This window comes from Lethenteron reissneri, chromosome 57 (assembly GCF_015708825.2).
Source record: "Lethenteron reissneri isolate LAM-NWPU_2019-01 chromosome 57, ASM1570882v1, whole genome shotgun sequence".
NCBI lineage: Eukaryota > Metazoa > Chordata > Hyperoartia > Petromyzontiformes > Petromyzontidae > Lethenteron > Lethenteron reissneri.
This window is the reverse complement of record NC_083835.1, coordinates 1728757-1744900: the sequence shown is the minus strand read 5'-3', so window position 1 is coordinate 1744900 and position 16144 is coordinate 1728757. Positions and strand designations below refer to the sequence as shown.

General features: G+C 52.5%; 1 protein-coding gene across 1 annotated transcript in view; it reads right to left on the bottom strand.

Annotated features, from left to right (window-relative positions):
• Nucleotides 1-16144, bottom strand: part of LOC133357202 (collagen alpha-6(IV) chain-like) — a 143440-nt gene that overhangs the window by 67214 nt on the left and 60082 nt on the right. Inside the window, 1 exon segment of the mRNA XM_061575031.1 lies at nucleotides 14084-14164. Within this exon segment, the coding sequence (XP_061431015.1) occupies nucleotides 14084-14164 (81 nt within the window).

Below are 16144 nucleotides of genomic sequence, written 5' to 3'. Positions count from 1 at the left end.
TTAATTTGCGTTAACTGGCCCAGCGCCCTGCTGTCACTGAACACAGCCAACGGGGGCTGTCGATGGGGCTGTCTTTGTTTTACTTTGTACCGCTCTGCCAGCCCCCACTTGTGTCAGACCCATGACGCGTTTTGGTGCCACACGGCGCTCGACACGGCACCAGCAATGTACGTGTGCATGTTGAACTTCTTTCGCGCCGTACGTAGCCAACCGTGCTAATCAAGAGGCGCTCATACGGATCGCCCCGTCGATTTACTGTTGGCCCGCTTCTCCGTGCTGTGTGCATCATTCGGGACGACGTCCCACAATCTGCCGATGGCACTTTGCGACCGAGGGAAGATAAGCGAGCCGCTCAAGTTGTGAGTTTACCCGGAGAGGCTCTGCCATTGCACGCGGTAGTGAAACGTCCGCTTGACGCTGTGGGGTAACAGCACGCTGGAGAACTACTCACGACTTCCCACGAGCAGGTTGACACCGAAAAAGTTTTTTTTTTTAAAGCCACCGAACGTTGCTTTTTCCCCGTTTTCCTCGCAGCAGAGAAGTATATCCCCCGTGCTAAAACCAACACGGAGGGGAGGCTCTTGTTGATTTTGCCGCTGAAGCGCAGCACGGCCACTGTAAGCACGCCACAAGCTGAATGTGTGAAATCCGGCTGACGTAGGGGGAGCAGGGCCCACTCAAACGGGGGCTCATCTCTCCCCCCCCCCACCCTCCCGCCGCGAGAGGCCACTCCCTGGCCTGTGCTAATAGCCGGCTCCGTTACAGCAACGATCTCGTCCGTCCCTCGAAGGAGTCGCGTGCAGCGTCTAAACTCTCCCCCTCGAACTGCTTTGTCCGCGTCTGAGCGAGGAGTTCCGCTAACAAGGGCGTGGCTAAAGAGAGCTTGGCCACTGCGCTCTTCTTCCTGGCCAGCTCCACCGTCCGGCCAGCTCCACCGCCCGCCCAGCTCCACCATCCGGCCAGCTCCACCGCCCGCCCAGCTCCACCGTCCGGCCAGCTCCACCGTCCGGCCAGCTCCACCGCCCGGCCAGCTCCACCGCTCACCCATCAGTCGTGTCAGTAAACTGTGACGACGACCCAATTGTTCGAAGATCGCGAATGTCCAGCACGCGATGAAATACTTCACCACGAATCGATGAGCAGATTGATGCTGTGAAGTGGAACCCGTCTCGGGCAACAGTGAGCAACCGGATCACTCGATCGCTCGCAACCGGTTGCAGAGTTGGCGAGATATTAAAGCTTCGGTTGCATGCGACCAAAGTTGCATGTTGCATGATTTTATGATTTTATTTTTATTAATTTTAATTAAATTTTTTACCGATGTGACTTTACCGAAAGAATTAAGAGTATGCAACCAAAAGTCGCACGCAACCTAGATTCAACCAAAAGTTGCATGCAACTGAATCGCATCGGCGAGGACCTGGCGTTAGGTCGTACACACTCGCCCGCATAACAGCTATTAAGGCACTTGTCAGAGTTGATTGTTCATGGTGCTTCGCAGGGCCCGAGCACATTGTGTGTTCTCGTCGCCGTAAATTAGGAGAGAGACACGCGAGGTCAATAATTTTGACTCGCGACAAGTAATCGTGGCTTGGGAACAACAGCGTCACGGCTAGGAGGGGAGCAGCGACTGGCGACCGGAGATGATAAGGGCCTCCTGGCCTTTAAGGGAAAGGAGTAACGCTCGTCCACATGATGCCGGCGCTGTATCTTAGAACGCGCCGTGTCAGATTGATCGCAGTTGTGAAACGATGCTAAACCCTCAAGCTGGTTCCATTCCATGCTGTATTATTCCGCTGTTCGGGCGATGCTAACTGGCAAATGCTGATTCATGCTCTTTGGGCAAGTGCCAAGGAAACTGACGCATTTTGGACTAAAAAAATGTGAGTTTGCAGAAGGGCGCGAGACATTCTATAAATAAAGATAGGCCGTCTCGGCTAATTGTTAGCTGTACGTGTATTGACACAGGCATGAGGTTCTAAAAAAGACGAGGGATACGTGGTTGTGTGGCTCAGGCATCGGTTGTTCTGTATCCGCGTCGGAGAATTAAGTCAGCGCTGTATAACATCTTGAGTTTGAAATCGCAGGCTCCCGATTGCCACGTTCCCGCTTACCAATTACGAACGGACAATTCTCATCGTGATCCGTATCATGATAGCAGGTGACTTTGTCCGACGGTTGTCTTACCCTTTCACAAGGGTATGGGATCAGACCCATCATGCGTTGCGTGTCACGTGCCTTCACCATACCTGTACGCATAATGAGCACGGCCTTGTTTTATTCAGACGACCAAAGAACACTTCGATTTCAATCACATTTTGAACATCGGAGGATGTAAACATCGTGAAGGACCGACCACCGCTTCTGGTGGCGCTGATGTGGTCCGTTCAATTGGGAAATTTCGCCGACGAATCTGTGTTCGTGTTGAGAGAGGGTTGATCGCCATGGTTAAGCAGAAGAAACAGCAGCAGCAGCAGCAGCTTCACAAGACGTGGTGTGTCAAGGGATGTGGATGTGAAGGGCCAAGGACTAATGCCTCGATTGCGCCTGCACCTGAACGAGGCAACACAGCCCCGCGAGACGTCACCACTCCCGTTTCCGTCACCACGGACTGTGAATGTACACATGTTGGTTGAAATCGGAGCATCACACTCCGTGAATGTTCCTCGTGTGTCCCAGAGAAGTGTTTTCGGGATGCTCCTATTTGTGTTTTTTTTCGAGTGCACACGGGGGGACACTTGCAAGAACACTTCAGTTCCGAGACATATCCGTGCGTGTATGAGTAGAGCAAAACATTCAACTCTGCACACGCAGCTCAGCGACCAACTTGTTGCACTGCCTCCTGCAGAGCGATCCGTCAACTCCTGCCTCCAAGTTGCTGGACTAATGGGCCAGCGTCGTGTGGCCGTCAAGGAATCGCGACAAAACCACCACCAGCACCACCACACGTCCTCGCCCCGGCTGTAAAAGTTCCAGCTTGTGTTATGGCCGTTTCCAGTTGTGTCAGTAGCAATGTTTATGACCTGTAATTTCTACGTGCGTTATTTCCTGTTGAGGCACATGGGGCACTGTTAAAATGAGTTTCCCAAAGCTACGATGCACGAGGGCCTCGCTGTCTATGATAGCGGTCACATTTCCATGACCTCAGCGGCGCTTTGTGTAAAAAACAAAAACAGCAGTTGGGCTTCTCTGTTCCACATCAATGTCATTCCGACACAAAGTGAACACTGACTGTGACTCGTTTCAGCCTCTGCTGCATCCCACGTCTATGCATTTATGAAGTGATAGAGGCGGCCGGATTGCTCATGGGGATCACAGCACAGAGCTGGCCATCGGTGAAATATTGTGTTTGGCATCAGTAAATCAGATTCTGTTGCTGGTGTTTGGCATCAGTAAATCAGATTCTGTTGCTGGTGAGAGAATTATACAGAAAATAGTTTGAATTTTAGGTGACAAATAATGGCCTCGGTAGCATCGTGTGTTGGATAGTGGAGCATCACGAATGTAGATCAAAGGTGTCTCCCAGGGCTCCTCGGTCGCGGTGACTACACACGGAGCATGTGACCCCGCGCTGGGCTGGTGGTTTGCACAGAGATGCTGTGACACTCCCTTTACCTGCGTGCGTCGGGGAGCCTCTGCCCTGGCTTGCGAGGAGAAGGCGTCACCTCAAATGTGGACTCCGTCTGTTCCATCAGTATGGGATAGAGTGTTTCCCCCTCGCATGCGTGGGCTCACTACGGGTGCTCTCATTTTCTTCCACACGTGAACACTCAAAAGGAGACTTGGACAAATCAACGGTGCTCATTTGAGGTTGCGGGTGAGGACAACAAAATATTCTACCTCGTGCGCTACGTGTTTAGCAATCATCCGGCGTGTGCATCGTGCACATTAAAGCCAATAAATCGGTAAACATGGTGGACCACGATGCTGTGGAGTTTGGGACACCCTTGCCTATCGCAAAAAGGCACACGAACTTGCGTTTGCCTTTGCTTCGTCATCTTTAAACGGTACAGAGGGAAACGAAGGGGTCGGCCCCTTAAGTTGTTTTGTGCACCTGGCACCTGACCCCCGATTCGAATGCACGAGCCCGTGACGGAGCTGTTTGCACACCTGCTGGATTTGCCCGGCTCGATCCCACCCGGTGGTCTCACTGTTACTCATTTCTCTTCTGTTATTGGATTCTCTAACACCCCGGCTCCCCCTCCCCTGCCTCCCCCCCGGCTGAAATGACTCTCACCTGTCCTCTCTGAACCCAGAGGAACACACACAGAGGTGTGTGCTCAAATTAGAGGAGACTTCTCGAAAATGTGACTGCCAAGACAAACATCCCACTCGGCCGCAATGTACGAGTGCTGTGGTGGGGCAGGGGTGTTCTCTGTTTATTTGTTTGTGTTTCAAGTGCTCTCGCGAATTCAGTGCCCTGCTGTTTGATCACTGCTCGTCTCACACTTGGCATGGAGAAGAGAAGCAGACCGCTGATCGTGATCGCAGCTGATGTCACGACACGGGCTCGCGGAGCACTTGAGGTTGTCACCGCTGAGAGATTCTGGGATTCTATTGTGATTTCGGACACCTGTCAATTAAACCTGGCTATTGGGTGTTTGAAAGAAAAAAGCCGACTTTCAAACAAGACGCAACAATGTGTGAAAACCATAATAGAGGTTTTTGTTTAGTTAGATCGTGTTAATATAAACGTGTCGTTAAAACCGCCACCACCCGACACAGCCAATTAGTGAGGTTTGTCGCGTAAACAAAACGTGTCAATTTGTTACTAGTACAGCACCCCGGTGTGTTGGATGGTGAACCCACAACATTTACAATGTGTGAAAAGTACACCACAAGCCATTCCGGCATCAGGCAAAGAGCAAAACCATCCGCATTTCCTGAAGAATTGCATTGTGGCCCTCTTGTCAAAGGTCACCGTCAAAATTAATTTGGGTAAATGTGACCGATTGATGGAGAGAAAAATATCCCTGAGCTAATGTTCTGTGCTCAGTCACCAACATTCTCAACGACAAAAATATATTCCGGCTTAGAGAACTATCATAGAGTTTGTATATAAAATAACAATTTGTTGTGACACAGCGTTGTGGAGAATTGCGGAGCATAAAATAAACACGCTAAAATATATCGCCGTCTTAACACATAAATCACGACATGTTAAATCTCCATGAGCCAAAGGGACTTCGGATTGTTATTTCTTTTACGCGGAGAGAAGGAACATGACCAAAGTATGTTTATTTAAAGCATTATGGTTTGTCTTGTGATAAACACTCTTCATATAAGATGTGCAATCAGTCAATCCGCATAGATATGATGAATAGGCATGAATCGAGGTCACCATTTCTCAGTTGTTTCTGTCTCTCTCGTTAGCACAACTCTCTTCGCTCCATCCACCTCATCCGAAAGTTGGCATACTCCCGGCATGCACGTGAATTGGCATGCACGAGAGTGCGGATACAAAAGGCATGCACGTAGAACGATTCCCGCACGCACAATTCAATGCGTATTTCGCATACGTTAAAGATACCCGATGGGTGTGATGCAACGACACGCACATATCTCTGTACACAAACTGTTTGATGCTGCTGCTGCTGCTTTGGCAGTGGGGCACACGAACAATGAACAGCAACAACAACAAACTGAACACAGTCGTCGTCTAAAGAGTGGCCTTAAAAGGAAAAAAATATAATAGGCAATGTTTCAGATTATAGCCAAATGGCCCTGGTTCGCAGCACATAAAAGGCCCATTTCCTGAAACATCGCCTGTTATATATTCTTTTAAGGTCAAGGTGTTATTGACAAATGTGTTCAGATTATCTTTACACGACGTTTCAATATTTTTGTCCAATAATATCCCATGAGCCTCCTGGCCACATTCATGAAAACCATTTTAAGTACAATCTTGATTTGAAGCTTTCATGACTGCAGGAATCCATACTTTTTGGTTCTTTCGGTAAAGTCACGTAGGTAGAAAATAAAATAAAGCACAACGTTTCGGACGCAACACAAGGGTCCGTCATCAGGTGGGATGCTTGTGTTGCGCCCGAAACGTCGTGATTTATTTTTATTTTATACCTACGTCATTTTATGTACCTCCTTGTTTTTTTTTAAAACCAAATTTGCTAGAAGACGACAGTTATTCACTCATGGATGTACCTTCTCCCGCCATACGAATGTAGAATTTCCACAACTGCCTTACAGGACTGTAGATACGAGATGAGTACTGTTCCGTGTGCATTCGGAGCAGAACAATAATGCGGCCTATTCCTTTTCACTGTGACGGCAAGTAAATAGTTTAATTGAGGTTAATTATATAATTCTGAGTAAAAATTAACCACGGTCAATTCATGTGTGGGCACGCACTCACGCACTTCATCATCATTTGCTGAGAGTGGGCGGTGTGCGAATGGCGTGCCGAGCCTTCGCACGCGGCCTGAGCCGACGCACGTGGGCTGCGCGCTGTTGTTGCGGATCGTTCAGAATTGACTCCCATCGACGCGTTTCCTCAAGAGGCTCAGCTCAGCTCCGAAACGGAGTTCGTGTGGGCGTCAACGTGAGTGAGAGGAAGAAAGAAAGTAAAAAAAAGCCACCACACACACGCGCACGCACAAAACCCAGCCCACCCCCACGCACCACCCCTTGAACCCTTCGGAATGATTCAGCACATGGAAAACGCTGGAAGAAACACGTGCGCCGAAGGCGGGTGTATGTGTGTGTGGGCCCAACCCTCAGGCCTCGGATATTGTCAAAAATGCGGTGACTCACTCGTTGCCTGCGGATCGGAGCGGCGTGAGGCCAGGGGGGGGGTTGCTCGTAATTGTGGACATGCCTCCATAATGAATGGCTATGAGGGGATTACGTTGACCTCACAGTGGACGGGGCTGAGTTTCAGAATTATGGGGCCCTGTCAAAGACGATCGGAGGCGGTGTTTCCCCTTCGATGCGAGGCTCCCCAGATGTCGCCAGCTGTCCCCACCGAGCTCTCAAGGAAGCCGCTCGACAGATAATGCCCCCCCCCCTCCCCGCTTGTGGGCCTCTCACATCGCAGGGACCCCCCTCTCCTCTCCTCTCCCCGTGGGACTGGGCCCCCTCCTGACGCTGCTGCTGCTGCTTCTGAACACGTGGAGACCGTGGGAAGTTGTCTCGGGAACGACGAGAAACACGCAGTGGCCCGACGGTTACCAAGCACTTTTCCATGAAATGAAATCTGCTGTGTGTTTACAAGCTGGGCTGGTTTAATAAGCTGGTTTGGAATAAATACACCCACGGAAACAGACATCGTGTCGCAACCCGCCCCCCCCCCCCCCTAGGTTATTCCGTGGGTTGTTAGAGTTTATCCTGGTCAAGTATTATTATTTTCACGAATCAACAAGTTTCGTCTCGGATTTTGTCCTCTCATCTCTGCCTTCTCGCGATGTCTTCCTCATCCGTACAGGTTTTGTTTTCTTTCGTCTCTCACTCCATTCCCCGACCACACGAAACATGATCCCATAATTTGTATAACATTTGAACGGAGGTGGAAGCGGTGGTGGATTTTGGTCGCGAAACCTGCGTTTGATCCCCGGCCCTAACCAAACATCAGCGGCGAGGGCTGTCGGAGTCGGTCCTGGCCCTGACCGCTCTCCACAACTCTTGCGACGGCTACTAAACTTCGCAAGAGCGGAACTAACCAAACATCTCGAGCGAGACCAGGGGTCGTCAACCTGCGCCTCTTTAAGGACCGTTCCGTGACGTTCATTATCAAAGGACCACCGCCGTCTCTTATTCACCACGAAGTGCATTGCGGCTCTTGAAATATTGAGTTTTTTCGTATCGAATCCCCCCCCAAAAATGCCTCTTCTTGTTACGTTGGTTCGCCGACCTCTGAGCAAGACCCTCTGCTGCTTTCCTGCACAAAGGAGGGGTGACCATCACGTGCGCAGCCCTTCTGTGACATCCACTGCTGGAGAAGGCCGCTTCTTCGCGCCCGTCAACACGATTGTGGGGGGGGATCACGTGGCCAGAGTTCAGCACGCTGGCGTGAACGTGGCGGCGCACACGCGACGGAGCGGAGCAACCCGGCAAACAATCCTCGACGCCGCTGCACCGGCCTCTGCTGCCCCACAGCGTAGCACGCAGCCTCGCCTCGAAGCACAGCATTTGTGCGCACGGAGGTTGCCCATCCTAGCGCCACGCTGAGCTTCCGAGAAGATTTATCGCGAGGGCGGCAGTGTTCCGTGCGATTCGGTTCATGGGCGAGGTACGGGCCCACTCATTGTTATGCAACAGGGGGGCCGAGGGCGTTTGGTGTCGGCTGCGCTGCGCGCGGGCGCACGCGTGGCCGTCCTGGGCACACCGCTGTGACGGGCGGGGGGGCGGGGGGGGTGTCTCGTGCCGTGCGTTGCGTTCTCGGTGCGCGCGTGGACAATGGAAGCCCTGTCCGTCCGTTTGGCTCGGCTGCTGCCTGAGCGACGTCCCCGGTAAACGTGCAGTGGTCGGGGCCAATGCAGCTTGTTGGCACGCGGTTCGGAACCGTTGGACCGAACCAGGTGGTGTGTGGGGCAGGTTAACGTTGCCCCTCCTCCCCCACCCCACCACAACGTTCCGTGTTGGTCGGGGTGGAGGTTCGAGCTCACGCCCTCGAGCCTTGGTCTGCGCACAGACCGCACGTGTGCGCAGCAGTTCGAGTGGAGGAGGAAACGCGCCCGATACAGCCTGTCCTTGGCTCTGAGGCTGCCTCCTCTCTGGAGGCTGTGCCGGTTAGAGCAAATAACCCCAGCAGATGTGCGGCTGTGTTCTGGGCAGCGGTGGTGTAGCGGTGATTCCCGCTCACGGCCGCCAACACCGGTGACGATTATCTGAATCGGTCCTGGGCCTCCCCGAGGTCTACTCAGCCTCGAATGAATATCCGGTGCAGTGTGTAAACATCGCCACTGGGGATACAAAGGCGGTCGGGCATAGTGCTGGCCACCGCCTCGTGTTCCGGCCTTCATAAGTGCTCACTTTTAGCACTTGCCTCAACAGCCCGTTAAGGCTTTACGGGGGATCTTTGTATGTATATGCATGTATATGTTTCACGCTACTGCTGGCAGAAGGGCGTCGTCAACTTGGAGGGTCGCGAACGCCTCCGTGTTGAACTCACTTCGAGGGTGGTTGGTCTACTCTTCCACGACGACCAGATGTGTTGTTCCCACACTCATCCAACTCACCACAAGCTACCCGCCGGTCCAATGACCGCGACGAACCCATTTATGCTGCTGGCTTCGAGACCATTTGTCCGTTTGTTTCAACTTCCGTGCCATGATATCGAACCGGCGAACTCTGGATGGCAAGTCCAGTGCTCTCAAGATTCAAGAGCCGAATGGCTCACAGGGCTATACCTAATAAATGTAACTGAAAACTAAAACTGAAACTCTCGGTGAACATGGGTCCCTGATATTGGGATCGTCACGGATAAGAGGATCGCCACCGCCCTATCACAAAACAACTGAGAACCACCGTGAAACGAAACAAAACCACGGGCTAGTTGCGAAGAGTTCAGCTGAAGCTGTGATCCCAAGGTGAAGTGTTTTCTCCCCGGGACACCACGGGGGATTGGAGGGGGGTGAGTGGCACAGCCTTGGAAGCTAATAACCGTGACTTCAGAAGTTGAAAAAAAAACAATTCCCTGTGCTCGCTGAACCCTGACCTCCGAGCCACATGCTGCAGTAGATACACCCTGACCGGCAACTTTCACGGCTCGGCCAGGGGGAGGGGATGGGGTTGAAGGGGGGCTAGGCGGAGGGGGCGGAAGAGAAGAAGACGACGAGGAAATCCGCAGAATTGTCGCCATTCTCTCGTGCTCGCGTCGCTAATCTATCGCCGGCGGAGGGAGGTTGTGGGGTCGCATTGGCTGCCGGCGCCAGTGTTTCCATGGGCAACGTAGCATTTGATCATTGCTCGCGTGATTATTTTTTTTTTAAATGTACGCATGAAAAGTCAAAAAGTAAAAGTCATTCTACAGCCCTGAAGCAGTCGTGTAAATTACACATTACTACGTCGGGGGTGGGGTGGGTGGGCTAGTCTATCCATAGGACAACCGCTGCTGATTTTTCCACAAATTGGTAGTCGTTTTATCAACCCCCAAGGGGATGATGGGTCGAGTCGCCCCACGATCGGGATTTGAACTCGCGCGCTGCTGAGCCAACTGGCCGATTGAAGATTCGGAGAATCTCTCTCGAATCTGCACCCCTATGATCTGTCCTCTCGAATCGATCTACTCGACTGACATGGGATGGGGAGGCTCTCGTCTAGCAGCGGATAGACACAAGGGCTGTGCATGTTACGTCGAAGCAATGGGGACTCGAAGGGACCCAGGGAGTATGTACGTTGCACTTTTTTCGCACCGTGTGTGTCTGTGGGTCTCTGTGTGAATCTATGGGTCTGTGTGAGTCTGTGGGTCTCTGTGTGAATCTACGGGTCTCTGTGTGTGTTTGTGGGTCTCTGTGTGAGTCTATGTGTCTCTGTGTGGTCTGTGGGTCTCTGTGTGAATTTACGGGTCTCTGTGTGTGTCTGTGGGTCTCTGTGTGTGTCCATGGGTCTCTGTGTGAGTCTGTGGGTCTCTGTGTGAGTCTACGGGTCTCTGTGTGTGTCTGTGGGTCTATGTGTGTGTCTATGGGTCTCTGTGTGTGTCCATGGGTCTCTGTGTGTGTCTGTGGGTCTCTGTGTGTGTCCATGGGTCTCTGTGTGAGTCTGTGGGTCTCTGTGTGAGTCTACGGGTCTCTGTGTGTGTCTGTGGGTCTATGTGTGTGTCTATGGGTCTCTGTGTGTGTCCATGGGTCTCTGTGTGTGTCTGTGGGTCTCTGTGTGTGTCTGTGGGTATATGTGTGAGTCTATCGGAGTAGGCTAATCGGAGTAGATTTTAAAACCGCATTTTAATATTTAATTCGTACAAATTGCCGCGCCTCCTGCCAGAAATCCTGCAGACCGACTGATTCGACATCGCCAGATCCAGAGAGGCACCGCCAATGCCCTGCGTTTGTTGTGGAGAATTGCGGTCTGTTTTGGGGTCACTGTGGCGGTGATGGTGGTGGATGCCATGGGGGGGGGGGGGGGGGGGGGTGGGATGTTGTGGTTTGCTGCGGCTGCTGAAGGGGAACGTACGCATGGGGTCACCATGGGGAGTTGTGGTTTTCGTTCATTGCTGTTGCTTCGATGTTGCTACGAGTTACAGTCGGCGGTGTAAGATGTTGCATAACAATTCAGGCGTTCGCTGTGTTCCGGAGAAGCCTCACTGCGATTGGGGCTCACTTGTGATGTTTTTTTTCAGGGATGTTTGGCCAGTTCCTTTATGCACAGCAAAAAACCGTCAGTGAGTTCCTGCTCAAATGAGCATTGAGGCAGCGGTGATCATCTCCCGTTTACATCCCTGAGCCAGTGGTGGAAATTCCACATCCTCATGGCAGGGACGAGTATATCCATATGACACATTTATATTTACGCGATCTAACCCAAAAAACCCCATTATATTATGGACATCCATACGGTAACCACTGATGTCGTCCCCACAGATTTGTGCAAATTTTATTGACCCCAGGGCGATGATGGGCTGAGACCCAGCCGTATTTTGAGTTGCTGACACTCAGAGGGCCTCACGCACGGGGTTCACAAACCCACTTGCTGTACTCCCGTTTCCTTGCCACCTCTCAGCCCCAGCGGGGTTTTGGAGTTACACAAATCTGAGCGATTCGCCAACGCTCCCCTCCAAAGTGCTGGACCGCAGGCGTGCGCAATAGCACCACGTGAATGCAATACAATCTGTAGCAATGCTCGGCTGTTGCAGCTCTTGGTGCGTGGTGTGGGCGCTGTAGGTGCTGTCCGCCAGCTGTATTTGGGAGCAGTGGCACGGTGGTTCATGCGCTGCGCTACGAACCCGGCGACCCAGAGTTCGATTCCCGCTCACGGCCACCAACACCGGTGACGATTATCTGAGCTGGCCCAGTGCCTCCCCTAGGTCGACTCAGCCTCAAATGAGTACCACCCACCGCCTCGTGTACCGTGCCGGCCTTCATGGGTGCTAGTCACTAACAGCACTTGCCCCAACAGTCCGCTACGGCTACATGGAGGATCATTATCTTTGGGGCACGCTCGCCCAGTGCCTATCGCAAACACGAAGCCGGCATCAGACTGGCACATGCAGCGGCGGTGGTGCGGACGGCAACGAAGATGCGTCGGTGGATCCACCCTCATTCAGGCGCAAGCGGGATTGTTGTGCCTCGGTGGCTATCGCCTCCTTTTCCGTTACGAGTTCAAAGCAATCTTGATTTGAAGCTTTCGTGACTGCAGGAATCCATACTCTTTGGTTCTTTCCGTCACGTAGGTATACAATAAAATAAATCACGACGTTTCGATCGCAACACAAGCGGTCGTCCTGCGGACATCCTGAGGACGAACGCTTGTGTTGCGATCGAAACGTCGTGATTTTTATACCTACGTGACTTTACCGAAAGAACCAAAGAGTAGCATGTCGAGTTGCCCATGACGAGGGTTTTGTGATTGTGTGCTTGTTGTCGGGGCCACGCCCGCGAAGTGATTGCGGCGTATACGTAGGGAACCGCACAGGGAACTGATAAAAATTGAACACGTTGTCAACACAGGTGGACGGATGTCTGACATCCCGAGAGGAAGGCACTGGTAGCAAGAGACGACAGGCGGTAGCTCATGAAGGGCGGGGAGAGAGATATCAAGACATCAAGAGAGATTTCAAAAGGCAGAGTTGTCCATGGTTCGGGGCGCTTGCTCGGGGACATATCGACGACCAGGGGTGGACGACATTCGGGGCCCAATGTTCCAGAAACATCTTGGCAGGAAACCATCTGGACTGTAGATAGCCGGTGGTAATCAACGAGTCTGGCGGTTGTTATACACGGAACGTTCAGTTATAAATACAGCACAAAAAGTGCACGTCTCCACGGAGCTTCTTTACACGTTTATATGGGTATATAGTCGAGCTGTGGGTGCTGTGATGATTGTGGGACGGTGAGGGTCCTGCTGGGTGTTGAGGCAGCGAAGTGGGGAGCGGTGGCGCAGCGGTTAGCGCGCAGCACTGTGAACCCTGCGACCCGGATTCGATTTCCGCTCACGACCAACACCAGTGACGATTTATGAATTATCTGAACCGGTCCTGGGCCTTCTCTAGGTCGACTCAGCCTCAAATTAGTACCTGGGGCGGTGTGTAAACATCGCCACTGGGGAGACAAAGGCGGCCTGGCGTGGTGCTGGCCACCCACCCCCTCGTGGGCCGTTCCGGCCTTCATAGGTGCTCGCTAACAGCACTTGCCCCGACAGTCTGTTAAGGCTATACGGGGGAGCTTTGTCTTTGTTTCGAGGCAGCTAATTCGCAAGTCTTCCAGACCCCATAACTAACCACTTCCTCATTCACATTAAGTTTGACCTCCATCGCTAAAAATTCCTCACCTCCTACATCCTCTTAATCAACGATGCCTCACGCCCATAACGTGACCCCCCGTAATTCTCAATCTGACCCTCATTCGCCACCAGTCCGTAAGCCCCCCTGTCACTCACGGTTGCTCGCTTGTATATATGTGTGTGTGTGTGCATATTCTTTGGGTCTTTCGGTAAAGTCACGTAGGTAGGTTCAAAGAAAATAACAAAAATAACAAAAAACTACGACGTGTCGATCGCAACGCAAGTTGTCGTCATCGTTCCTGTTGCGATCAAAACGTCGTAGTTTTTTGTGATTTTTGCTATCACCTGCAGCGATGGCCAGACAGCGGAGAGGAGAGCGAGGTGGGGAACGAGGAGTGGATTCTGACCGATGTTTGTTGTTCTCGTCGTAGAATTCTATTTCGCGGCCTCATCACTCATTGAAGAACCTGCACGAGTCAAGATGAGCTCCATTACCGGATCGACTGTGTGACACCGCGCAGCCAGATCAATCGTTCGCGAGAAGGGGGGTGGGTGGGGGTGGGTGGGTGCGCAGAGACACAACGCAAAGCATCTCACCGTCTCCACCGCGGGGGCATCTCCGGCCGGTGGAGCATCGGCAAGCTCGGCTCCACCTCGCAACAAAATCGCACGCTGCCACGCGACCGCTACTCACCCTCGCCCCCTTCTCGGGGAAGCACTTGCATCCTCCTGAACAGTCGCGGCCTCCGCACGCTCCCGGGAACACCTTCACCCCCTGCACGCGCACAGCGGCGGCAACACACGCAGGGGGGTTAATCGTGGTGGTACCGTCGCGATGTTCGAGACACGGGGGGGGGGGGGGGGGGGTGCTGCAGTGGCTCCGTGAGCTTGCAGTCCTGAGGTCGCCGGTGCCACGATTCGATCTCCCAATACGGCAGGTTGAGACGATGGGGCGAGTTTCTGTGATACCGCTCGCTCCCCCCCCCCCGCCGCCCGCCTCTGTCTACCGAGCGGCATGGATGGGTGCACCACAGTTGTGGAAGAGTAGGCCAAAACACCCACTGGATTGAATCGCTTGGAGCGCCCTAGCGGAAGCCCTTCTGTTTGAAGTGGCGTGAGCAATACATTGCAGGGATGCACCTTTAACTTTGACAAACTTCACAATACTCGTTATTACCGTGATTATCATTGTTCGTGAAAAAAATAATCTGACAAAATTCATATGACGTAAAAACAGTTGAACACGTAGTAGGCTGTCGCAACCAATATCATCCACAGTAGAGGTTTTTGTGGGTTAGATTGCGTAAATATATAAATGTGTCGTTAAAAATATATGGATGTCGCCTGATGAAGCTGGTTGTAATTACTGGTGAAACGTCGTACTCGGATTGTAAATGTTGTGGCTTGGCTCTCCAACACACCGGTGATGCTGTACTAGTGACGAATTGGCCACGTTCTGTTTACGTGACAAACCTTACTAGTTGGCTGTGTCGGGTGGTGGCGGGTTTAGCGACACATTTATATATTTACGCGATCTAACACAAACAAACCTCTACTATGGAACATAAAAAACAACCCTCAATGTTAATTGTTTTCATAATTAGCTAATACCCATTAGGCCAGTGCCATACAAAACGTTATTTGGAGCAAATGATGGCTTAGTGGTGACATAACACGTTTTGTAGTTCTCTTAATTGCCTACTCGGGTATCGTATAAATGACAGCACCGTGCGCTCGATTCCGCGAGGTCAGCCCCACAGACAAGTTGCCCTCCACGAAGACCCCCCCCCCTCGCCCAGCGTCGCTTCTCGCCCAACGCACCACGGATTTCTGTCGCACTCCACGTGGCCCACCCCCACTCCCTCCCCCTGATTTTTGGATCGGTTTCCATCGAACATTCGCGCTCTCCTGCGGACCCTCCGCGATGTGTCGGAGCGACAGAGGAGCTGCTCCACTGTGAGTGCGGCTCTCTCGCGGAAGTTGGGCTTCGGCGCCGATTGAAGAGCGGACGGTGTTTTAGAGGCCAGGTAGAGTTAAGCCCTGCTTAAGCCGTGCGGATTTATAGCGCCGTTGTCGGAGGGCAAAACTGCCGTGGCTCTACTCGTCTCTGGCGGGGCGGTAATCTATCGCGCGCACGGCTCAACGGACGGATCGCACAATCCTCGCGTGGCCAATGAACACGGAAGGAAATCACTCGCGCGAATTGGGCTGAGATCCCAAAAAATATTCACATGCACAATAGCAGCGCAGGGGATAGGGGCCATCCATTGAGTGGGTACGCAAAAATCTGTCAACATTAATTTGACCCTTCCCCCCCTACCTGTACGCACGCGGACTTTTTACACCCCCTCCCCCCATCTGACGCACCCCCCCCCCCCAAATCCTATAGAACGGCCGATATTTAATCCACGCAGAAACGATCAAGGATTAATAATATTAACGTGTTTAAGCAAACAGATAGTCCACCGCCGGACTATCTACTAATTTGGAGGCCAATGTAGACAAATTATTATCGAGGCTTTACCCCCCCCCCCCCGTTTGCTACGCGCACATTGTCAGTAGACCCCCCCCCATACGCAAGCTACGCATTTGGGTAACCCCCCCCTCCCCCCTCCATGCGGCTCAATGAATGCTGCTTCCATCCCCACGAGAACCGCACTCTGTCCACCCAGCGCGTGTCAACTGGCCCGCCACAGCCAGTCGATGGGCAGCGCTGCGTGTGGCGGGGTAAAGGCGTGGGCTACTCCCGCCTCTT